General features: G+C 36.3%; 1 protein-coding gene across 1 annotated transcript in view; it reads right to left on the bottom strand.

Moving 5' to 3' along the window:
* Positions 1-243: 243 nt before the first annotated feature.
* IL1RAPL2 (interleukin 1 receptor accessory protein like 2) overlaps positions 244-25,850 on the bottom strand; it is a 1,438,686-nt gene continuing 1,413,079 nt past the window's right edge. The window contains exons 8-10 of the mRNA XM_036460794.2: positions 24,339-24,482; positions 14,432-14,602; positions 244-1,129 (exon numbers count right to left, since the gene is read on the bottom strand). Coding sequence (XP_036316687.1) covers positions 432-1,129; positions 14,432-14,602; positions 24,339-24,482 — 1,013 coding nt within the window. The 3' untranslated portion in view covers positions 244-431. The remainder of the gene's footprint in view (positions 1,130-14,431; positions 14,603-24,338; positions 24,483-25,850) is intronic.

Raw genomic sequence — 25,850 nt, 5'->3', positions numbered from 1 at the left:
CTGATTTTAAGCTACTCTATAGAAGTTCTTTCATCTTAAAGGTAGTTCAGACTTTTCAAATTCAGTAAAAGTCTATAAATTTTTGCTGTTTCAAATACCACATAGATAGTGAAATATTCATATACTGTATATGTCAAAGGTAGCTCATCTACAAAGCTTGCAGTTCAAGTGGTATAATAAAACCTACTCTAAAATAATGGGAGTAACATTTTTTCAGGAGAAATTAAACTGTACATTGGAACAAGGTACCATATTATGGAAACAGGTTCTTCCCCCAGTGTTCTGGGAATATAGACAAAAAAAATTTGAAGTACAAAAGCATGTCTGTGCCTTTTTCTTCCAACACTTTTCAGCACCTCAGTGTAAGGTGTACTTTATTCTTGTTATAACATAAATTCTCCATGGCTTTTCTCAGTATGTCAGATTCTTCACTACCAAATATCACTGGTAAACCTAAGCTCTTTGGATGATAAAGGTAGCATGGAACTGTTTCTATGAAATTCCTTGGTATCTTTCAGGGGATTATTAAGGGGTAGTTGTCCATTGAGTAGCTTCATAGGCAGGTTACAGTAAGTGCTGTGGTTGCTTAAGGAAGGTACTGGCAAGGTGCTAGTTGACATCTCGTGTTTGTAACTTCTGCAACAGTGCCTCATTTGCATTGAATCTGAATGGTGGAAATCAGGGAGATCAGCTTGAGATGATACCAGTGAGGCTGAGGTACTGGTCATGGCAATAGAGGGTATAGGTTGGAGTTCTCCAAAAAGTCCTTGTTCTGCAGAGTCCATAATGTGGCATCGAGAAAGCACTTCCTTTTTCCTGATGGGCATTTCATATACTAAGTGCTTCCAAAACTTAGAATTTAATTTGTTGCTTTTGGGTCCCTTCCACTTGATTAGTGACAGAAGTTTGATGCTGTGTTTTAGTGATTCCACTTCCTGGCAATTCACCCTCCCTTTTAATTCTGTACACTCAATAAAAATCACTTTGATTTCTCCACTGACCAGCATATTATGGAGTTTGCTTTCCAATTCAAAAATACTCCATCCTCGTCTGAGAATATAGTTTGATGTTAGCATGATAATAAGTCTTCTGCTTTGCTCAACACATCTTGTGAGATCTTCAATGTATGCTACAAATCACAGAAAGAGAGAAATAGTAAAACAAATATATTTCCAGTCTTTAAAGAATTAGGTTTGCACTACAAAGATCCAGTCTTTCACTAGTGTACATCATATTTTCTTGTATTGCACAATTAGAAAGCCCATTCCCTTTAAAAGAAAAATGAAAGACAAACAAAAACAAATTCCTGCTTAGACCTGACCACTGTTGCTCCATTTCAGCATTTTCCTATACACCAGAAGGTGGCAGGTTTCATTCCCACTCAGGGCAGATATCCAGGTTGTGGTTTTGATTCCTGCTTGGGATATGTATGGGAGGAAACTGATCAATGTTTCTCACATCAATGTTTTTCTCTCTCCCTTCACTCAATTAAAAAGAAAAACTGTTTAAAATACTCCTTTTTTGAACTTCATTAGTTATGGTGTTTTGTTGGTAAATATTAAATCTGATTTCTTCAGAACTTAGGCATACTTCATTTTTATTTATTTGATCATTTAATTTAAAGCAGGTTTCCATGCTTATACTCTATGTAAACAAGCAATCAGTTGATGAAAGGAAAAATGGAACTTTTTAATTACTGAAGATTCACTGTATTTATGGGTTTTGTTTGTTTCTCCCCTCTATTTTTCAACTGCAAAATAAGTAGGGGGTGATCTATGTATATGAACTACTTCAAACATACTGTGATAGAAATGGTGGGAAAATCTAGAATCATAGCTTGTTTCTCCAAATAATTTATGTTACTTGCAAACTTTAGGTTCTACATTTTGCCTTTAAAATCCAGAGATAGAGAAGTGTTATGTATGTGCCCCTGGATTTTGAACCAGCTGATCTTTTTTTCAGAGGAAGAGAGAGTGTTGGATTGAAAGTGAGGGGGTGATGTGGAATGAGCAGAAATGGAGAAAGAGTCTATCAACTGAGAAGTTTTAGTGCTGTTTGTGGAGCAATTCTGAGAGTGAGGTGAATATGTTATGGCCTTTCCATGGTACAAAAACACTCAACTTGAAATTTATCTATATCATGGAATAATCCTTTTGCAAGCATCCTTCCCAAAGTCTTATCCCCCAAAATGGGAAACATGCACATGTGCTAACAAATGGAGACTTGGACACAGGTGCTACAACAGAGAGTTGTCTTTACTAAGCAGAACACAGGGTTTTGTCTAATTTTCAGTGTCCTCTAGCAGAAACAGTGCTTTCAGAAGCATAGCAACATCTGTCACTGTAAATCTGTCCAAGGTTACAGACTGCTTTCAAAGAGTCATGTCCAGTACATAGTGTGGGACCACCACACAGCCCAGTATAAGCCATTTGAAAAGATATACTTGTTTTGCAGATGATCTCTCTTTCCCAGTGTTTACTTCCACCACTTGGCAGCAAAAACTCTTTCACAAGTGAAAATGAGCAAACTTTTTACACACCCTACTGATAAACAAGGAACTTTTAAAGAGATATACATAGAATTGCCCATTTTCAATTAATTGTTACTGCTGTTTTGTTTTTTTTTACTTAATACATTTTAGCGCTTTCTTATGCAGTAGTTACAATTACTGTTTCTGAGAGGATAAAGCAATTACTAAGTAAGAAAAGAACCTCTTAAGAATTACAAGCATTTTATTTTTATTTAAGCATTTTATTTTAGAGATTATGTATTCAGAAAGAAATCAGCATTAAAATATGCAAATAGTAAAAACAAAACAAAACAAAACAAAAAACATCACACAACAGGGAAGTTATCATTTGGTAATTATCATTTAGAGAACTGGTGAAACAGAATGGAAGGTGAGGTAAAAAGTTTCACTAAAGTGGAAAACCATTATCTCAATGCATCAACATCCTGACTCTTCATTTTATTCCTTTCTTTCTGCTCCCAAAAATAAAGAAGTTATGTGGGAAGCTTCATCATTAGAAGTTGGATCTGTAAGATACAGTAAAATAAACTATCATGCATCTTTCCCATTATTCTTTTCACCTTTCCTCCAAACAACAACAAAAAGAAAATATAAAACCAAAACTAGAATTATGGTATAAGTGCAGGAGTCCTTGAAAATACAGTTTTACTAGGTACATTATGAACTAATGGTTAATTTTATAGAAGAATCCTTTAAAAATAATTTACCAAGGAGTTATTCTGAGTAGTGTTCTTTCATCATTAATTGAAGTTTTTCATTTAATTTTTTTAAAAAAAGTGTACAAACCTCTGTAACATAAACTATACCTCTATGAAGCACATCATATTGTCTCTGAGAAAAGTACTATTTCTATATGTTGAGATGTAGTTTTATAATTTTAAAAACAAAAGATATATCTGTACATATATCTATCACTTAAAGAAAAGATACAACCCAGGTGTTCACAGTAATTAGAGAAAATATCCACATATATACTAATTAATTTTATTGGTAAATAATTAACTTTGACTTTGCTATCTTCTTTCTCAAATAGGAAATTGAATATGGTATAATTTCCCTCAATTAATATGGTTATTCCTTCACCTGTCTATTATATTTTTCCATTTAATAGCTAAGGATAATGCAACATTTAAGATTTTTGTGTGTGTGGTGGTGGTGGTACGGGGGCTTGAGATTCATTAGATATAAATTGCTTTTGTTCCAAAAATGAATGCCTGTGAGGACAGATCCCACTATGCTCAGCTGCACAGGGTGTGGGTGTTGAAGGAAACCTCAGAGAGAGGGAGTGGTCCCTGTCTCCTGCACACTACTCTTGCTGTGCTTATTCTGGCAAAGCCTAGTGGAGAGTTGAGGCAACCATCCAGATTATTCCGGCTGCAAACCTCCTGTGGAAGAAAAAAGCTCTGAATTACCCTGGTTTGCCCTATATATACATTAATCATATGCACTGGAATAATTCATTAGTACCTCAGAATTTTCCCTGAGTAGACACAGCCGAGATGTCCCAAAGAAAACATGAGCCATTTGCTTGGGCCCCGAATTTCATGTTCCATTTCACTTGGTGAAAAACCAAGTGGAAGTGTTCAGATGTGAAGCCCACATTTCACTTCTTGGGATGGTGATCAGTGGCTGGGCAACAATCTCAGTATTTAAAAGCAGCTGGGGAGGTGCTTCTAAGATTTGCCTGGCTCTAAGGAAAAGAAGAGACTGTACCCTAGCTTCCATATTCTGGCTCTCCCTCTGTTTTTCACTTTCTGCTTTCTTTCTCACTATTTCTTTCTGTCTTTCCATCTTTACTCTCTTGCCTATCTCCCTTTGCTCCCTTCCTCCTTCTGTTCCTTCCTAAGTCTTTCCTTCTCTTTATCTTTCTCAAAAAACAATTTAGCCAGAATGGAAAATAAAAAAGTAATTTAGCAAGAGACCAAAGAGGTGGAGTTAATATTTTTCACTTGTTAATCTTTAGCCAAGGGTTTATTGCTGGCTTCTACTGAGCAAGTGCCCAAAATAATTTCCTCCTTACCTAGGGGTTGTATGTCTGCTTCCAATGACCAAATTGGAGCCTAATCCATTAGGATTATGTACTGCTTTTGTATGGCTTGTGAGCTAAGAATGATTTTTAAACATGTTTAAAGTGTTATAAAAGAAGAAAAATAAGAATATGATGTAACAGAGGCCATATATAAACCACAAAGCCTAAAATATTTAGTATCTGGATCTATACAGAGAAAGTTTGCTGTTCCTGAATTAGAGATCAATCAGGGTGTGTAGGGTTAGTAAAGTTCCAAATAAACTGAGCAAAAAGGTGTATCGAGTTAAGAAATTGCTCATTCATGGCTAGTGTGGTCTCTGGCAGGCAATGGTGTTACCCATGGGCTGTGGCTTTGTTAGAGATGTTTTAGAAATCTCCAGAGACCATTTTAGAAAGCTTGTTATCATGAAGAAATCATAAAGAAATGCCCCCCCTCAAATTACTAAATCCCCAGCACATATGAATATTCACTATACCTTGCCCTGAGTTAATCAGGCAAATTTAGTAAATGAGTAACAGGAATCTCTTAAAATACTCTTTTTTTTCCCCTACAAAAATATAAAATATCCCTTAAAGGTCATTAAAGTGACTTACAATGACAAAGTAAACTAAAGGGAATTGTATGTGATATCCTCTTGCTTCTTTAGACAAGGCTGTGAAACCACATCAGATTATCAGACATTAAACCAAGCTAATTACACTTGACCTATTTGTGATCTTAATAATTTGGTTAAAAAACAAAACAAAAACACATTCCCTTTGATAAGTTTTTTTTTAAGTTGGTATAAATTTATTTTTCACATTTAAGTGCATCTGCAAAGAATATTTTTATTTTATCTATACTGTTCCTTTTGACAAAATGTTAGAAAAATATTTTAGAAAAATACTTGAAGCCATTGTCACTATGCATTGTCCTTAGGATGTATATCTATTAGAGAAGTAAAAAAATATCATGTCAGTAGCACCAGTTTCTTCATGTTTATAAGAAACAAGAAAAGTGACTACCTAAAACCATATCAAAAGCAAATTCAATTTTAAAATCAATTCCAGGGATAATTGAATAAAATTCCAGTGCATTTAGAAAAATAGGATTAGATATATAAAAGTGAGTTGAAAATAGGACACTTATTAACAAAGCAAAAAATAAACTATATGAAGAAATACAGAAACAAAATTGAAGCAGACATAATGGCAGGCCCAATAAATTTTTCTAATAGGACATATATACTCCTTTTCCAAAAGAATTCAGTATACCCCTAAATCTCAGTATCTGAATCTGCTGCAGATATAGGCAGAAGGACAAAGGAGAAAAACAATGTATAGCATGAATTTCCATGTGGTCTTATTACTTCCTACTAACCATTTGATTTATCAAACTAATCATTTAGCAAATTTGTAAACTATAAATTCTCTAACAAAGCCACAGCCCATGGGTAACACCATTGCCTGTCAGAATTTTTACTAAGCTAGGTGTGTGTGAGGTAAGGAGGGGACTTTCTAAACATTGTTTTATGTTAACACTTCTATTTATGTCAGAGACATTATTAGGGGCAGTTAGCACATTAAAAATGTTAAAAGGCTGTGGACAAAGACATAATTTATTAATTTGCCAGGTTCATATAACAGTAGTTATATATGCCTATACCTGCAGTTCTGTATGTCACTATCAGTTAAACAGACAAACCATTAGAGCTAGACAGGATATATCAAAACAGATAACAATCCATTAAATTTTGGTGAACATTAGTTAATTGATAAGCTATCAATAATGATATTTATATAATAAAACCTCTGGGTTAATATGCCAAGACTTAAAACCAAGACAATTCTGACAGTGGCTGAGATGGCTACCCTCCTATACCTGTGTGAAGAAATCAGCAAAATAATATAGGTTTTCGATGTATCAAAGAAAAATGTATAATTTAGCACTATATATTTTGGGGAAAATAGATCTCTGGTATAACTAGAGGATTACAGTGAGGTACTTTATAATGTAGTCTCACTAAAAATACTATCTGCATTTTCAATATGATTTTAATACTAAGCTATTGAAAGACTTACACAGGTGGACAACCTGAATCTTTATCTTGGCTGATGTTGCTAAACTTTTAGGGTTGTGATTATTCCTTTGTTAAGATTCTGTCTATGTTGTTGGCCACAGAGATTGAGGCTACAGAATTTTTACTAAGCTAGGTGTGTGTGAGGTAAGAAGGGGACTTTCTAAACATTGTGTAATATTACTAACCCTACAAAACCCTTATATGTCCCCTCCCTCACCAAGTCCTTGGCTTGATAATTAACAGTTTGCTGGGATAAATATTTTGACAGGTGTTTTGTTTCTGATTAGTAGGTTAATCAACAGTTAATATGATTTTCTGAGACCTTGTGACTGTAGGGAATTATATTTATTTACAGTTTTTACTTTGGAGGCTACATTTCTGGAAGTGAATCCTTTACTTTTGCTATTTCATTTAACGTGTGTGGGTGGGAGAGCATGTTAGTGGACAGAATCTACTCTGAAGTGTTGCCTTCTCTAAATTATTTCTCTTCCCTCTTGACTTCCTCACTAAAATTAGAGGTAGGAAAAGGAACAAATTTGGAAAATATTGAAAGAAAAAGAATGTTGAGAGTAGCAAAGAGAGTTTGTAAAATGTCTTTACCCTTCTCTTTTATCCATTACTTTCATAGCCTAGTAAGTTGTAACTATACTAATTCCAATTAGTGCAAACTTAGTAAATATGAACAAGACAAGTTGCTCCTTATACAATTTTTTCCTGTGGTTTCCTTAATAGTTAAGACACATTTAGCCTGTTCTCCTACACTTTTTTTGTTCAAAGGTGCCTGTTGTTTGTGCCTGTTCAATCAGTAGTTTTCCTGATTGAAATTCTAAACAATGAATTCTTCCTTTACTTCAAACTTTGATGACACATCTTAGTCCACTATCTTCATTCCTGTGTACAATGGAGTACAGTTTCCTCACTTTTGACTCTAACAAAAAGGGGATGCTGGACATATTTCATTTTATTTCCAGTGAGTAAACTGCACACAATGCATTAAATGATTGTACATGTTACCCTTGTCTTACAGTTTTTAGGTCACAGATGTCAGATAGTCTGGAAAAGGATTTTATTACTTCCAGAGCACAATTTACTTGAATGGTGTCCAATTTGTCCAGCTATTAGAGGAATTATTGGCAATGAGTACTACAGGACCATGCACAATTTTTTGCATGCTTCACTTCAGAAGTAACTGGGGATGATCTGACACCAGATACATTCTCCAGTCATTTGTCATTTAATTGTCAGCACAATCACATGGCTAGTGCTAAATATTAAAGAAATGAAGATTGGACTAATAAGGAAAGTCTAGCAAAATAATGTAATCAGACATTATGTTTTCCTTAAATTACTGAAGGAATACTGATATTCTTGAGAGAAACTCAGAAAAATTGAACATGAAAACAATGGAAAGACAATTTGATTCTTGAAGCCAAATTCATAAATATAATTTCAACAGACATAGCATATAAACCATATGTATGACAATATTTTATTTCACTAGTATCTTTTTCAGATGCAATATTTCATGAATAACTCACATAGAGCTCCCCATACTATTCATATGAATAAAAGGAGAAATTGAGGTTAAAATATTTGAAGGATTTTTTTCCATTCAATGTCCACTTGGATATCTTTAGATTTTCCAAAAATTTTCAGCCAGAACTTGCTGATTTTATAATTGTTAAATTATTGCATGTGTACATTTAAGCACTTAACTTGTTTTTCTTAAAGGCTAACAACAGTTATATATTTGGGTTGGTTTTATTCTCAGTCTTAGAATGCTATTTTCTCCATTTAATTAGTAACCCTCATCCCAATTTAATAAACTTTTATATTTTCATGTTCTTAATTCTTTGCAGAAACACTGAGAAATTATGGGCTCAAGAGCCTAAATGGTACTCATCCAAAAATGTCCCCAATCTTAGGATCTCAGTTGCACAGCTGGGTTCTGTTGGTCACATGTCAGCTTCAGAGCACATCTGTTCATTCCTCTAGGATCCACTAGGCCCCATGAACACAATGTGCTCTGTGTAGAATACTTTACACCACAAAACCCAGCAGCTGCAGGGGTGAAAAAAAATCTCTACTTCTCAAGTTTGTGTCTCTAGGCATTTATTTTTTTAAATAGGCTGTCTTTGGATTGCCTGTGATTTCTGACATTCAGATGCCTGTTGGCAAAAAAGTTGCTTTTGCTATTCTCAGGACAGATGTTTCTAGCCTGGGAAGAGACAGACCAAACTTTTACTGGAAAGTAGGAATTCTTGCCACTTTCAGGCGCCAAACCCGAGAAAACTTAAGAAAGATCCTGGCCACAAGCCCAAGAATGGAAAGGTTGGTTACTGCCAGGAAAATAATGTCCAGATCTGAAGAATTTTAGTTTTAGCATTAAGAGAAAATATTTATGTCAAATCTTCCCATCTCTGCTGGTTCATGATGACCAAAGGACACTTCTCTAGTAGGCCATATGAGAAAGTGAGAAAGGTACAGACACTTCTACCTCACCTTGGAAAGTGTCATGATTTTTTGAAGCATTTTGAGAACTCTAGGGAGAGAAAAAGGAAGGGAGGGAGGTAAGGAGGGAGGAAAGAAGAGAAAGAGAGAGAGAGAGAGAGAAAAAGAGAGAGAGAGAGAGAGAGAGAGAGAGAGAGAGAGAGAGAGAGGGAGGGAGACCCATTCACCATTCATGTGCTTTTTAAACTGTATACATTGGAAAGGTTAATGATTTTTGGTGTTAATGATTTTGAGATAGAATACTATGAGAGTGGTACAAAAGAAACTAAAGGCATTGAATATGAATGGGTTTATTTCATACACTTCATTAATTTGATTCATAGAAAATTATTGTCACAAGTTAGGAATATTATAAAGTTTGCTGTTACAATCCTCAAAGGCCTCATTGATAGTTTTTGGAGGAAGGAGTAGTCTTGGATCAACATGTTTTAAATGATATGTGAGGGACAAACATAGCTTATAATATTATAACTAGCTCCCCCCCCACACACACAAGAATGTGTCTATATTTATATAGCATAACCTGTTAAATCAGTACCAATTACTGCAAGTACAGACCACAGAAGCTTCTTTAATAACATGCATACACCAAGTCCAAAATATTCTACTCTGTCATTCATGTGTAAATCAAATATATTATTCATATACTTCATCAACTTCCTGAATGCATGCTAAAAATGCCAAGGAAAAACTCGTTAATCGTGACATGATGACTGCTCAGCCGGCTCTGAAATGTTGATGGAAAAGAAAAATTGTCAAAGAACCTTTTTAAAAACTTCTGCAGGTTACACACCAAAATTGGAATTCAGAGAACATTAATTTCCCTGTTCAGGAAGGAAGGATTAAAGTCAAACACCCTCCAGTGGTTGTATCTAAAAATTGCATAGTTGTCTCAATGGCTTACTTGTAAAAGGAGTCTCCCTGTCCACCACTGAGTATACAGGATCCAAGACCCTGCTCAGTCTGATGGTTGCATAATCTCAAAAAGCTATAATTATTGCTATGGAATATAAAATCTCTACTCATTCTGATGGCATCTTCTTGGGTGTTTCTATTGTTAAATTATTTAAATGACAATGTATACTAGGTGATAGACTCCTATCATCTTTTTTTTTTTTTAAATCCTCACCTGAGGATGCTTTTTTTGTTTTATTGATTTTTTAAAAAGAGAGGAAGGGAGAGAGAAAGAAAGAGAGAAACATCCATATGAAAGAGAAACATCCATTGGTCACCTGACTGGGGATTTTAACCCACAACCTTTTCATGTGGGATGATGCTCCAACCAACTAAGCCAACTGGCCATGACAACCTCCTCTAATCTTTTAGATAGTTTGTTAATGTTCTCAAAGATTGTAGTTTTGAGATAGGGAATACAGCTTTATTAGCCTCACACATTATGGTCAAGAAGAATGTTCAGACCTGTCTATGATATGGCAAAAATACTAATTAATTTCAATCAATTCAGCCAAACAATCAGCTGATTCAATGAGGTGCAAAATATTCTACTACCTATTTGGCTAAATTGACATAGCAGGTTGATTCAATTGACTTGTCAAGTCATCAAAATAGACTATCTAGGAACACTAAGGGGATATAACTTTGAGATGCATATCTCTCCCCATCATGCTCTCTGTTCTCATTCTCAACCATGCATAAATAGGTGCTTCTTTACACAATAAGCAAATGTCATCTACTGAATCTCAGATAAAGTGGATCTTTTATGTTCCACATTGTCCTAATTTCCCTTTATAAAATATAATGGTGAAGCATTGTTTTCTAGTTTAGAATAAATATGATGATGAAATATTCATACATAAAGGCTGCCATTTTTATTCACTTGGTGGGGTTGATAAACACTGGCTATTGTGGAGCTAACAATTTTAGAATGCAAGAAGGAAGAAAGACTGGCACGGCATTGAGTTCTAGTGAAGATGACTTGATATTGAAGGTACATTCTGCTTGGTAATGATGCTATTTTAATGTAATTTAGCTTATATCACTCTAAAATAGATTTTACCAAATTTCTACATTTAATAAGTTGCTCTTGCAAAAACAAAAACAAACAACAACAACAAAAAAACAAACATAACACAAACTACATAGTAATCTAATAAATTTAGCAACAAATAGTAAAGAAGTATTTAAAATTTAATCAGTGATTAATCAACCCCTTGTAGATAATTTTACAAATATATGAAAAAATTAAAATAATATATTCAGCAGCCTGTTTTAAGGACTGATGCCATTTTATGAATTATTCACAATATTTTTGTTTCAGTAGAAAGCCCCTTTGTAGCTTCCATATTCACTTTGTTAAAGAAAAATGTTTTGCCAAAACCGGTTTGGCTCAGTGGTAGAGCGTCGGTCTGCGGACTGAAAGGTCCCAGGTTCGATTCCGGTCAAGGGCATGTATCTGGGTTGCGGGCACATCCCCAGTAGGGGGTGTGCAAGAGGCAGCTGGTCGATGTTTCTCTCTCATCGACGTTTCTATCTCTCTATATCTCTCCCTTCCTCTCTGTGAAAAATCAATAAAAAAAATATATCTATATCTATATCTATATCTATATCTATATCTATATATATATGATATATATATATATGAAAAATGTCTTCCACATACTGACATGCATAAATCTTTGCTGCACACCTCAAACTAATATAGATTATTATTTAATATAAACTATAATTGAAAATTAAAATATAAAACAATGAAAAAATTTAAACCCTTACATATTTTATTCTTATTATTTCCTCCTGTCTTAAACCAACACTGTTCAAATAAAACCGATAAGCATCTATGAAGCATAAAATGGGCTTAACTAATCTGATAAATGAAGACAGAGGCATGAGGATAAATCAGACAACGTCCCTGCCCTCATGGTGCTTGCAATCTTGCTGACATAAATAGATGTACATATGTACATAAAATAATACAAAATATCACAAGAGTACAAAATTTATAGTCAAACAAATTATTATACATCATGAAGGGCTAGAGAAATTATTATTGACTTTTCACAGTTATATGGAGAAAGATTAATAGGATTTTTAAAGGTATAAAAGACTAACATGAACAAAAGCATCGCAGAACACATAATGTATATCAAAGGCACAGTTTGACTACAGTGGAAGATATAAGTAGGGGAATGGTAGGAGATATTTTGGAAAATAAATCTGAATTGACAGAAGACTATAAAAGTACTTAGATAAAAGTTATAAATTTGATTCTATAGGAAATGGTGAACAATTTAAGAATGTTAAATAGGGGAGTGATGTGATCAAGGGGGTATACATATTAGTGGGACTAGATGGATGAAAGGACAAATAGGGAAGGTAGAGAGTAATCAACATTACAAAATGAGGTAAATAAGACCAATGCTAGAATGGTAGAAGTGAGACTGGGAAAAATGCAATAGACACTGGATTTGAGAGATACAGTAGAATAAAAAATGACTAAGGTATCAGCATGTTCATCGAGGCTTTGATCAGTATAGAAGTGGTATGTCAAATCATCAAAATAAAAAAAAATTACAGAAAGACAAAAGCAAAGGGCCATGTGAAGAAGTTTGGGGAATTCTTTCTTTTGTGGTACAGGAAAGTAATGGACTGGTAAATACTGTTTTCTTTATTCTTTTCTATGAACATATAAATGTGAATACTCACATACACATGCACATTTGGGCTCTGAGAAAATAAATGAACGACCAGAACTCAGTTGTTTCCATTTGTCTCCTGTCAGTTTAGTGACCACTGTAGACTGCTGATAATGTGAATAAATGTTATTGAGTAATAGCATGATCTAATGCAGTGGTTGGCAAACTCATTATTCAAAAGAACCAAATATCATTAGTACAAAGATTGAAATTTCTTTTGAGAGCCAAATTTTTTAAACTTAAACTTCTTCTAATGCTATTTCTTCAAAATAGATTCGCTCAGGCCTTGGTATTTTGTGGAAGAGCCACACTCAAGGGGCCAAAGAGCCGCATGTGGCTCTCGAGTCACAGTTTGCCAACCATGGATCTAGTCACAGTTTGCCAACCATGGATCTAGTGAAGTGAGAACCAAAGGCAAACATACTGTGGCTCTAATTCCAGCTCTAACATTTACCAGCTACCCAATCTGAAAATTCTTTGGGGCCTTATTTTCTCATCTGTAAGAGGAAAGTACCTGCTTTTTCTCTATGTAGAGTTATTGTAACAATGAAATAGAATTATTTATGTGAAAATATTTTATATACTGTAAAGTATTGAAAATACAACCTTTTTAGTTATGTTATCACAAGTGTATAAATGGTCCAGCTGGTGTAGCTCAGTGGTTGAGCATCGATCTATGAAATAGGAGGTCATGGTTCCATTCAGTCAGGGCACATGTTGCGTTGTGTGCTCCATCCCCAGTAGGGGATATGCAAAAGGCAGCCAATTAATGATTCTACGTCATCATTAATGTTTCTATTTCTCCCTTCCTCTCTGAAATCAATGAAAATATATTAAAGAAAAAAAAACCAAGTGTATAAATAATCATATTTTGGTTTGTGGTTACGTTTCAGTTTTCCCTTCTCAAGGATATTAACATAAACTCACATGCAAATTAATTCTAGCACTTTTCTTTCCCTTAATGGCATTTTAAAATCTTTGAGGGGTAGGACCATATCTTAAGCTTTTCTGTATTTCCCATACACTTTACCCTGTAAACATTCTGAATATTAACAGGAACAAAGTATATGTATTTACTTGGACCCAGATTTATTCTGAAAGCTCAAAATAGTTTTCAATATGTAACATAATTTTAAAGTATCATTCAAGCCCACATAATCCACACTTCTTAAAAATAATTTAAATATACAATGAAAGTGCAATTCCCAGTGGTCTCACATACCTATTTAAGTGGATTTTCTATAAATCTGAAAATGAATAACAAGGCATAAATTCAGAGTTATTAGTGACAATGATTGTATGTATATGTATAAGTACAATGATAAAAGACCAGATTTCAATTAAAAATACATTGAAAATATTTCAGCTGATTTATACAGACCATTTTTTAAGGAGTATCATTTTCTCAGAACACAAAGGCAATATGATAAAATATATTATTAAGGCACAACTTAAAACTATATCTGAAATATAAGTGAAAGTGCTTGTGAAAATGTGGATGTTGGAAAGTCATAACACAATCACTGGGGAGAAATTTGAATTTAATAAAATTTCCTGTGAGAAACGACTATGGCTGTAATGTTTGAAGCCTCTGTATAACTACCGAAAGAAACCAAACTTTTAAAATACAAAACTTGGTAGTACTTACTTCCACTTGGAATCAGGTCTCTTTCTGGGATGAATAGTTTATATCCATAATGTTTTTCTAGGACATCTGGCAGTATTTCAAGAGCAAACTGCTCTTCTTCAGGATTGTCACAGTCTAAAGTATCTTGATCCACTTTTGTGTAAGAGAGATAGGCATCATATTCCTTGTTGTCTTAAATATAAAGAACAACAAAAAGGTTGTACATAATATCAGGTTCTCTTCTAAAAAATCTATAACCATGAACAGGCTGAAATAAGAACTATAATCAGCAACTATTGTTAGTAGTTGGAAAAATAAGTCAATCGACATGTTATATAAATCCAATACATTTCAGCATAACCTAGTCATATGATGATATGACCTGAAACTTTTATGCAATGGGCAGTAGTCAAGACAGAATAATAGAGGGAATTATTATTTGTGACTCTTGGTAACTACATATTTGTGGTTTTCAGTGATGTGTGAATGATTAGCTCAGTATATTTGAATGCAAGACTAAATAGACCAAAGACATTGATTTGAATTGTCTCTACCAGTTGTCTTGAATCTGTTACTTGGTCACAGACTATATCGAGTTTACAAAAATATGTGCAAGAGATCCAAGGGAGGGCTGGGCCCTAGAGTGTGGAAGATCAAAATAATCCAGCCTCACTCCTGCAGACACATACAGCACATGCCATTCCTCCAGTTGGTTAGTGTTGTCATCTTCATATACAAAAAGCAGTTCATTACCAAATATTAGAGACAGCAGCTGGGTTTTATACAAGTGCATTCCCTATTATTCTGTTCAATCCATGGTCAACTAATTTGACACAGCTTCTAAAAGAAGTATTTGTTTCAAAATATACATCCTTACAATATGGGAAAATTAGGTTTTCCCTTCACACATTTAGCCAGAGAGTCAACTGTGCTTTGATAATGTATATTTCTCTTTCTTTGCTGTATTGTCCCAGAGATGAACTCTTCATATGTATTTTTCCTGAAAAATTAATGAATATAATTACTGAAGGTATTAGTCCCCATTGGTTTTATAAGGGTCACACTTGAAAAGTGTTTTTCAGAATTTCCTTATTTATTAAAAAAATTTAAAGTTAATGTAGTGAGCATAGACTCATATAGAACTATTTGTATTCATTAAATCTAGATACTTACAAATAATACTTAAAAAAACAGGCAAATATTTCAAGATTTGTTTTTAAAACACATCAATCTTTTCCCATTAAAAACAGATCTGATTAGAATATGGTTAAAACCTGACCAAAAGGTAATTTACAGAAAGAAGCAGCCACTTACCTATACCATTAATGATTTGGTTCTATCTGCTGAGGGAGGAACAAAGGATAATATCTATCTATCTATCTATCTATCTATCTATCTATCATCTATATCAAAGCCTAAGCAACTGAATGACCAAATGACTGAATGGCTGGTTGACGGGTCATTATGATGCACTCTGGCCACCAGGAGCCAGATTCTCAATGCAGGAGCTAGCTCCTGGTGGTCAATGTGCTCCCACAGCCAACCTCTCGCAGCCCCTCCCCTGGGCCAGCCAACCTCCCTTCTCCCCAGTCAGCCCCATGGGCCCCAAGCAGGGAAACTGGCCAACCTTCTGTGGCCCCTCCCCCCCGGCTGGCTGGCCCAATGGCCCTGGTCAGGGTGGCCAATTTCCCAAGGCCCCTATTCCCGCTAGCCAGCCAACCTACAACAGCCCTTCCCCACACCTGCCAACCACCCACGGTCCCTCCCCACTGGCCAACCTCCCACCACCCTGATTGCCTGCCAGGTGGAGGGATCCTACCCATACATGATTTTGTGCACTGGGCCTCTAATATCTATAGATAGATGATGGATGGATGAATGGATGGATAGATAGATAGATAGATAGATAGATAGATAGATAGATAGATGATAGATAGATAGATAGACTCTAGAGGCCCAATGCACAAAAAATGTGCAAGGGGCTCAGCCCTCACAGCTGTGGTGGCTTGCTGCCTTGGCCCTTGCAGCCCCGTCTTTATCTGGAAGGTAGTTTGAAGGATGTCTGGTCTATCTAGCATATTATGCTTTTATTATTATAGAAGCCTAAGAGACCGAATGACCAGAAAGACTGGAATGACCAGTTACTATGACATGTACTGACCACTAGGGGGCAGATGCACAATACAGGAGCTGCCCCCTGGTGGTCAGTGGACTCCCACAATGGGAGTGCCACTCAGCTGACAGACACATCCTCTGGCCCACCAGCCCATTGGTAGCCATTCCTTCAGTAGTCCTACAGGTCCAATCTCCAGAGAATGGGCCAGGCACTGACGAACCAGCACCACCAGTACCATCCCAACAGCACTGCCAACCTCTGGGAAGTCAGCCTTGGGCACCATGGCAGTTTTCTTTCCCTAAGCCTCTTTCTCTCACAAGGAAGAAAGCATATAAAAGCAGCCACCAGGTGACTCCTGACAAAAGGCACAAACTTCAGAGGGATGGATCAGGATCCTGGGCCAGCAAAGACATCCCACCTCCCATCCAGAGGGCTGATTGTGTCCCTGGCACCATCACCTGTGCACAAATTCATACACTGGGCCTCTAAGTAGTAAAGATATAAATACCCTATGACAGGAGTAGGTAGGACTCTCTGACTATCTAGAGATATATTCCACTGTTATAGATAAAACACTACTGGGAAGTGAGGATGTTCATATGCAATGATAATGCAAGAACTTTCCCATAATTCTAACACCTCTGCCCCTGTTCCAGTGGAGCTCAGGATGTATCTGCAGGCCTTTGACTTTCTCCAGCTATAATTATTCATCTGGGACTTAGAGCTGCCAATGATACACAGCTGGAAGCATAAAATAGGCCAAAGGACAACAGCTCCATTCCTATGAGCAGAATGCATTTCATTGTTTCCTATGAGCAGAATGCATTTCATTGTTCCTGGAGGATGGCCATGCTGCCTCAAACTCCATAATGTTCATGATATCAGACCAAACCCTTTTTCTTCTTATTTTGATAACTTCTCTATCTCACAAACTTGGTTAAATTTAACTACTTATTAATTCATTCAGCAATGATTTATTGAACATATATTGTGAGCCGGACATCTGCAATTAATACCCAACTCTTGCACCTGACCAGGACTTCTAGACTCTTGTCCCATTTCTTGTTCTGACTATGACTTTTGGCCTCCAGCCATGCCTAAACTCACATATTCTTGGTCTTATCCTTACTTGTTTCACCTGTATCTTAGTATAGATAATGCTACAAAGATATTCCTCTAGAAAAATACCACTCTATTTGCATATCCCAATTCAATTTATGACAAAGAAAATGCATGTCTTTGACATATGTTAATATCCAATATATCTGGATAATAAATTTTACCTAATATTATAGAAGCACATTATTCTTTGGAAAATGGTTGCTTCCAATTTCAGTTATTTCCTTTTAAGTTCAACTAAAAGTGAAGAACTTATGATAGATGCACAAAGCAGGAAGAGATTCTGAAAGCTACCATGTCAGACGCCCCAGAAGCTCTAGGATGCCAGACAGCAAGCAAACAAGCAGTGATGCAGATGCCACAGTTTTAAAAAATGCACTTCAGATTTATGTATACAGCCAAGAAAACCTTATGAATAGCCACAGCTGTTGCTCACAAAGAAGAGCAAAATGGATAGAGCAAAGTCAACATGATGCAAATAAGATTAACAGCAAGGCCTGAAAATTATTTTAAAACTAAATAGCAATTCAGCAACACCACTTTGCTAGGCAAGGTTAATGAGCCTTTTTCTGTGTTAAATTGTGCTTACTAAGCTCATCCAAGGAACCAGAAAATGGAGCACAATGCAGACATAGCACTATAAAGAGGGCTCACACAGCAGTTACCATGGGTATGCAGTTCCCAATGAAAAAAGAAATTATGAGGAATGGAACCAAAATGTCTATGGAAGAATTTTCCTGTTGTCAAACCTGTCCATTCTTATTTTAAAACCTCATTTTAATGCAGTTCACCATCAGGAAGCCATTCCAGTGTACAATCCAGTTCTTCTGGTGCTATGCCAAACACAGTGCTAAATCCTTAGCTTCAAAAGTGACAAGACTATGTCACTTTGTTAATTATTATAACCCTAGTGATTGCTATAATGCCTGCATGTGAATGTGTGTGTGTGTGTGTGTGTGTGTAGTGCTGATCCAGATGAAGAGTATAAGTAAATATATCATGCATAGTGCCTGCTACATAGTAGACACTTAAATATTTAACAACTGAATAACTTTAAGGTCAAATAAAGCAATCATTGTTTGTTAAATTGAAATGAAATGAATTATAAAGAAGTGAATTTGTTATATAGATTTTATTTAATGAAAAATAAGGCATTTTAATTTCAAGTGAAATGAAACATTTTTTCATATTTTTATTGTATCATTTTTCATGACATGTCATGTCTCTTCACGTTCTTTTGTCCATTTGTTTATTGGAGTCTTAGTGTTTTTTCATTAGTTCATCTATATATTTAAATAGAAATACAAATAAAAATTGTGACATTTTTAAAAAGGCATTTTGAGGTAAAGTTGGAATTATAACTAAATTATGGAAAAAATAGCAAATTATTTGAACAAGTCTTACAACTAAGGATTTAAAGAAGTCCATTGAGACTGATAGGAAGGGAAGAGACATGAAAAGGCCTGGTCCTGCTCCCACAGGCAGAAACTGAGAATCTGGAGGGATAGCTCAGCTGTAAAGGCTCTCCCTGAGGAGTGAGGGGTCTCAACTCAAGGATGGAGCCCCATCCCAGAGCACCATAGCCATGAAGAGGCATCCACATAACATCTGTCTGTAAAAACCATCAGGGAAACAAGGATTTTGTCCACCAGTGAGTAATAAGAAACTATAGAACCAGTCACCTTTTTAAAGGGTCAGTGCACAAAATCTCATTTGCAACAACTCAACTTGGGCTCTGACAGAAGGAGGGTGGAACAGACTAAAGTACTATGAGGAGAGATTGGGGTTTATGGCTCTGGGGAGAGAGCTGAAGAGACAGCCACCAGGAGTGGCTGTCCTAAACAGCAGATATGGTCTTTCTTGGGTAGGGCACTCCCTTCTTGACAGCATTAACCTGGTAAAATGCAATAGCCCCACTCTCTGGACTCAATGTATCCCCACCCTGCAGAGCAGAGCTCATATACCGTGGAGGAGGAAGCTGCCTGAGCCCAGGGTGTACAGATCTGGACAGACTCAGAGGGTGTCAGTGACTGAGTTGTACTTTCTGGGATGGGGATCATTTCCCCATTTTCCCCATGAACTTAACCAGTGCCTCCCTCACACTGAGATCCACTAGCCCTACCCTCCAAACTTTCAGCTCACTAACTGTCTGGACTGCTGGTGGCCCCACCTTGTAAATCTGGACTACTCCACAAATTCTGGGAAGAATTAAAAACTAGACTGAGTGTATGGCTCTGGGAAAGGGGATATTTTCCCCTGGTGCACTTGGCCAGTGTAGAGCCCTTCCTTCACACAGCCTAAATATCGGTCAGTTTGGTCCTGATAAACTCTGCTGCCTTCAACCTGATGACTCCCTAAGATCCTAACCAAAAAAAAAAAAATGTCTGAGGACACCTAGTAGGTGGAAGCTAGCCTTGGTGTACCCTGGAACTTCTGCTGAGTGGCCTCAAACCCAAGTTTGAATTTGTATTGGTCTGGTGAACACCACGGGCACCTATCTGGTAACTCACTGAAAACCTACCTCTAGTACCACCAGGGGCTCTTTCAGGGACTGAAACTAACAAGCAGTCTGGGAGCAAAGGCAGGCAGAGGCCAATATCAGAGTGCCTTCAGCCTTTTGCTGACTCGTACCAGACTTGGAGCTAGTGGTAGCCCACCCTGCTTGGTACTTCTTACCCAGTAGAGACAGCCAGAGACTGCAGATCACTTTGTAGCTCTAAAGAGGTTGTGCAGGGCTAGTGCCAGGCAGCGTCTGACATTGACTTGCATCGTAATCCCTCACAAGAAGCCCTACTAAGAACACACACAGTGGTGAGCTTCAGAAAACATCATAGCAGGATCCAGTTAGCTCCACAAGTGACACATCCAAAGGGAGATCTCAGCAGGCAAGACACCTGTTGAGGCTTTGTGTAGTTAGCACCTGCACAGCAGGTTGTACATTATGGTTGGGGTGAATCCTCAAAGTAAGCCTGCTGGAAGGATGACACTGTGCATAAATGGGCCAACAGTAATCAAGATTCAATTGCAACAAGAGGACTCATATAGCCCACAAAAAGAACATTCTTGGAGATCCCAGCTCAAGTGATCAAAAAGTCTACACCCCTGGGTCCCACAGAACAATAACCACATAAGGCCATCCTACCACACCTAATATACAGAAACAAATACAAAGAAGTAGCCAAAATGGAGAGACAATGAAAAATGTCCCAAATGAAACAGTAAGAAAAATCTCCAGAACAATAGCTAAATAAAATGGAGGCAAGCAATCTATTAGATATAGAGTTTAAAAAATTATTATAAGGATGCTCAAGGAACTTAGTGGGAACATCAAAAATATGAAAAATGGAATAGAAACCATAAAAAAGTCAGAAAGGAAGAATACAATATCTGAATGAAGAACTCACTAAAATTAATAGTAGGTTATGTAAAGGAGAGGATCAAATCAGTGATTTGGAAGACAAGGAAGCATAAAACACCCAATCAGAGCAGCAAAAAGAAACAAAAAAGTATTTTTAATTATAGGATAGTTTAAGGGAATTTTGGTAAAACATGAAGTACAATAACATCTTCATCACACATATACAAATAGGAAAAGAGAGAGCAATGGTTTGAGAACCTATTTGAAGAAATGATGACTGAAAACTTCCCTAAGCCAGTGAAGGAAATACAAATGTCCAGGAAGTGCAGAGAGTCTAAAACAAGATGAACTCAAAGAGGTCAACACTAAGACACATTATAACTAAAATGCTGAAGCTTAAAGACAAAGAGATAATCTTTAAAGAAGCAAGAAAAAGACAGTTTGTTACCTGCAAGCAAGCTCCAAAAAAACCTGTCATCTGATTTATCAACAGAAACATTTCAGGCCAGAGAGATTGGTACAGATTATTCAAAGTGATGAAAAGTAAGGAACTAAAATCAAGACTAATTAAACCAGCAAGGGTATCATTTACAATTGAAGAAGAAATAGAGTTTTCTGAAGTAGAAAAAGTTAAGAGTTTATTACCACAAAAGCAGTATTACAAAAAATGTTAAAGAGTGTTCCTTAAGAAGAATAAAGAGGAGGTAGGGGAGAGAAACATAGTTATAAAGAATAAAATGGCAATAAAACATACTTATTAATTAATTTTCATTTTAATGCAAATGGTTTAAATGCACCAATCAAAAAACATAGGGTAGCTGAGTGGATAAGAGAATAGCCATATATAGGATACCTCTAAGAGGTCCACTTCAGGACAAAAGACACACAGACAGACTGAAAGTAAAAGGATGAAAGAAGATATTTCATGTAAATGTAAGTGTAAATGTAAATGTAAACAAAACTGGGGTGGCGCCGAAACTGGTTTGGCTCAATGGATAGAGCTTCGGCTTGGGGAATGAAAGGTCCCGGGTTCGATTCCGGTCAAGGGCATGTACCTTGGTTGCAAGCGTATCCCCGATAGGGGGTGTGCAAGAGGCAGCTGATCGATGACTCTCATCGATGTTTCTAACTCTCTATCCCTCTCTCTTCCTCTCTGTAAAAAATCAATAATATATATATATATATATATATATATATATATATATATATATGAAAATATATCTTGAAGGAGGAGAGAGTGGATCTTATTGGAACTCTAAAAATCTATGGCTGTGGCCACTGAACAGCTGCAATCTCAGAGCACTGGTCCCCAATTGGTGCAAACACCAGGATTTGGGGGAGCTCTGCACTCCTCCACAGAAGGGTCAGATTTCACCTGGGATAAGAATGGAGAGAACTACATAACCAGATATACAGAGAAGAGAGACCATGGGGACATAAAGAAACAGCCCACATATGAAAGAAAAGCAGACATCACCATAAAAGGAAGTAAACGAAACTTCCTTTTTACATAGAGGTAAACAACTTATAAGAGAAAGAATTCAGAGAAATGTTTATAAGGTGGCTGAGAAGAATGGAAGACAAATTCAACAATATGAATAAGAACCCATCAATCACACCTGGATCCTGAACCACACCTGACTGAAGCATGGAATTGAAGCTCTGGTCACTGGCTTTGCTTCTAGATTTGCTGTAATCTCAACTGCACCTTTTCTAGGACTGGCTTTAGGGCCAGTGGACTTTGGAACCTGAGAAATGTAAGTTCACACAAATAAAGCCTTTGTTCTCATCTCATCTTCTCAAGGGGGCTTCTGAAAAATCTTATTTTAGTAGTACCCGAAGAACCTCATTCCCACTCCTGTCTGGGAAATCTGGCTCATTAATTCCTTCTGCAATAGTATCTCATTTTCTTCTTTTTAAATTGAATTTATTGGGGTGATATTGGTTAATAACATTATTTAAGTTTCAGGTATACATTTCTAAAATACTTCATTTGTATATCATATTGTGTGTTCTGATGTACGGAATCTAATGGAGCAAATAAACTAACAAAATAGGAACAGACTCATATAACAAACTGGCAGTTATCAGAGGGGAGATGGGTTGTAGGACTGGGTGAAAAAGGTGAAGGTACTAAGCAAAAACAAACAACATCAAAGATACAGACAACAGAACTGTGATTAATGGAGAAGAGGGGTGGTAAAGAGAGGATAAATGGTGATGAAAGGAATCTTGTAGTTTTGATTTGCATGCCCCTAATAACTAGTGAAGTTGAGCATCTTTTCATATATCCATTTGTATGTCTTCTTGGAAGAAGTGTCTGTTCAATTCCTCTGTCAATTTTTAACTAGAGTGTTTGTTCTTTTGGTATTGATATATAGAGTTCTTTATATATTTTTAATATTAATCCATTGTTGAATCTGTTATTTGCAAACACCTCTGAATCCATTCTTTGTTTTTTGTTCTCAATTTCTTTTTTTTTCTTTTTTTTAAATTTTGTACAGAGAGGAAGGGAGAGAGATAGAGAGTTAGAAACATCGATGAGAGTCATCGATCAGCTGCCTCTTGCACACCCCCTACTGGGGATATGCCCGCAACCAAGGTACATGCCCTTGACCAGAATCAAACCCGGGACCTTTCAGTCCCCAAGCCCAAGCTCTATCCATTGAGCCAAAACCGGTTTCGGCTGTTCTCAATTCATTTTGCTGTGCAGAAGCCTCTTAGTTTGATATAGTCCCACTCATTTATTTTTGCCTTTTTAAAATTTAGTTTTATTGTTGACTGTATTACAGTTGTCCCCCATTTCCACCTATCCTTGCCCCCCATCATGAAGCCTCAGCCCCACAGGCCTCCACCACACTATTGTCTGTGTCCTTGGGCTTTGCATGTATGCATATAATTCCTTTCCTTATCTCTTTCTCCTCCCTGTCATCCCTTCCTTCTGAGATCTGTCAATCTGTCCCATGTATCCATGCCTCTGTACCTATTTTGCTTGTCAGTTATTTTGTTCATTAGATTCCATGTATAAGTGAGGTCATGTGATACTTGTCTTTTTCTGATTGGCTTATTTCCTTTAACCTAATAATTTCTTTCTTCCCTTGCCTTTTAGTTCAAATTCATAAAATCTGCTCTGAGACCAAGGTATATAAGTTATGTTTGTTTTTTAATATCATTTTATTGATTTCAGAGAGAAAGAAAGCTAGCAACCCAGGCATGCCTGACCTGGAATGGAACCAGTGATCTGGTGCATGGGTCTATGCTCAACCACTGAGCAACACTGACTGGGCACAACTTCAGGCCTTTTAATTGCACTTGAACCATAGGAAACAGCTTACCATCAGTAGTTTCATCATCTCCAAAATGCTGTCTGTAAAAGAGCATCAGTTCAATATTGTAGCATTTGTAGATGATCACGGACAATACAAAGAGAAGGAAAATTGCTCCTACACCTCCTGCAAGCTCAATTTTGTAGATTAAATCTGGAAGAAACATAATAAACAGGAAAAGGTAATTAAATCAGTAATGCTTGAGATCATGTCATAAATATGGTCTGTAAAATATACAGCACACTCTTTTTCTTTTTCCAGAAGACTTGTTTAATCCAATAACTTTGACTTTCATATGTTTGTGTAAATCAAATATTGGTAAATTTTACTCTCCTCTAAATATTGGAGTGATATTTACTCTTGAAAGTGATAAGTCAATATGCAAAGGAATACTCACTCCAAATTTACTTTGAACATGGATGAATCTCACGTATATGTACTTTTGATTCAGTTATGTTTCAGGAAACTGTTAGAACTGCCTTTTTTTTTCTGGGTCCAGGGCCAAGATTTTGCCTTTTCTGTTAAATTTTATTAATGGCTTAGAAAGATTAAAATCTAGTACTTTTCAAGCCACTGACCCTATTCTCCTATAGAACAGCACCATAAAATTATTCAAAGAATCAAATAAAATTTAACAAACTTGCAGGATTTAACTGTTTAACTTAACCCTAGTAGAACACAATTCAATAGATGGTTAGCAGAGGGAATTAGCTTATCCTTTTTCCCTACTTATTTGAATAAGTGGCTATAATATATATGTGATATATTATGCCCAGAGAGACTAAAAGAGAGTGAAAATGAAATATCCAGGTTAATCACTTGGTGTATCATCTAACACCAGGCTACCTGATAGCAGCGTCAGGCTGCTCCAGTGGGGCACCCTGGACCTCTTGGAGTTCCAACAATTAAATCAACCTGTAATGTAAGGACACATGATGTATATCAGGCTCAGGGAAAATGATTTACCTGTGACTTACTTCCTGATATTAAGAAATATAGGCTATATCATAAAAGAGGGTATAATATCATGGAATTAAAAGAAATGGGAAATCATATGAGAATTCAGAATATGAATTCAGCAATGTCCAGAGCAGAAATCCTGAAGTTCAAAGACACCAGACTACATACATATTTTCTACTGTGAGATAGGGACATTCATTGGTCTCAACATACTATAAATAAAATGACTAAAATATTACCTCTTAATCTAATTACATAATTACCAAGTGACTCTTTTATTACTAATTCAGTTTACCATATAACTAGAAACTGGAAAAGGAAGTGGCATTCTAGTATATATATCAGTTGCTTAAGTGTTTGATTGACTGGCATCAATCAGGCTCCCTGGATGGATCAATTCTGGGAAACTTTCAAAATAAAATTTATGACCATGACTGACTGCCACTTTTTAAGGTTTATTGACAACCATATCATCAACCTTCCCCTGAGAATGTCCCTTGTTTATATAAAAGCTTATTATTTAAGATAAATTAAAAGCATCAAACACACCATCCAACCTCA

Source organism: Pipistrellus kuhlii, unplaced genomic scaffold (assembly GCF_014108245.1).
Source record: "Pipistrellus kuhlii isolate mPipKuh1 unplaced genomic scaffold, mPipKuh1.p scaffold_m20_p_33, whole genome shotgun sequence".
Taxonomy (NCBI): Eukaryota; Metazoa; Chordata; class Mammalia; order Chiroptera; family Vespertilionidae; genus Pipistrellus; species Pipistrellus kuhlii.
The sequence above is the reverse complement of the archived record's forward strand: the minus strand, read 5'-3'. Positions and strand labels throughout refer to the sequence as shown.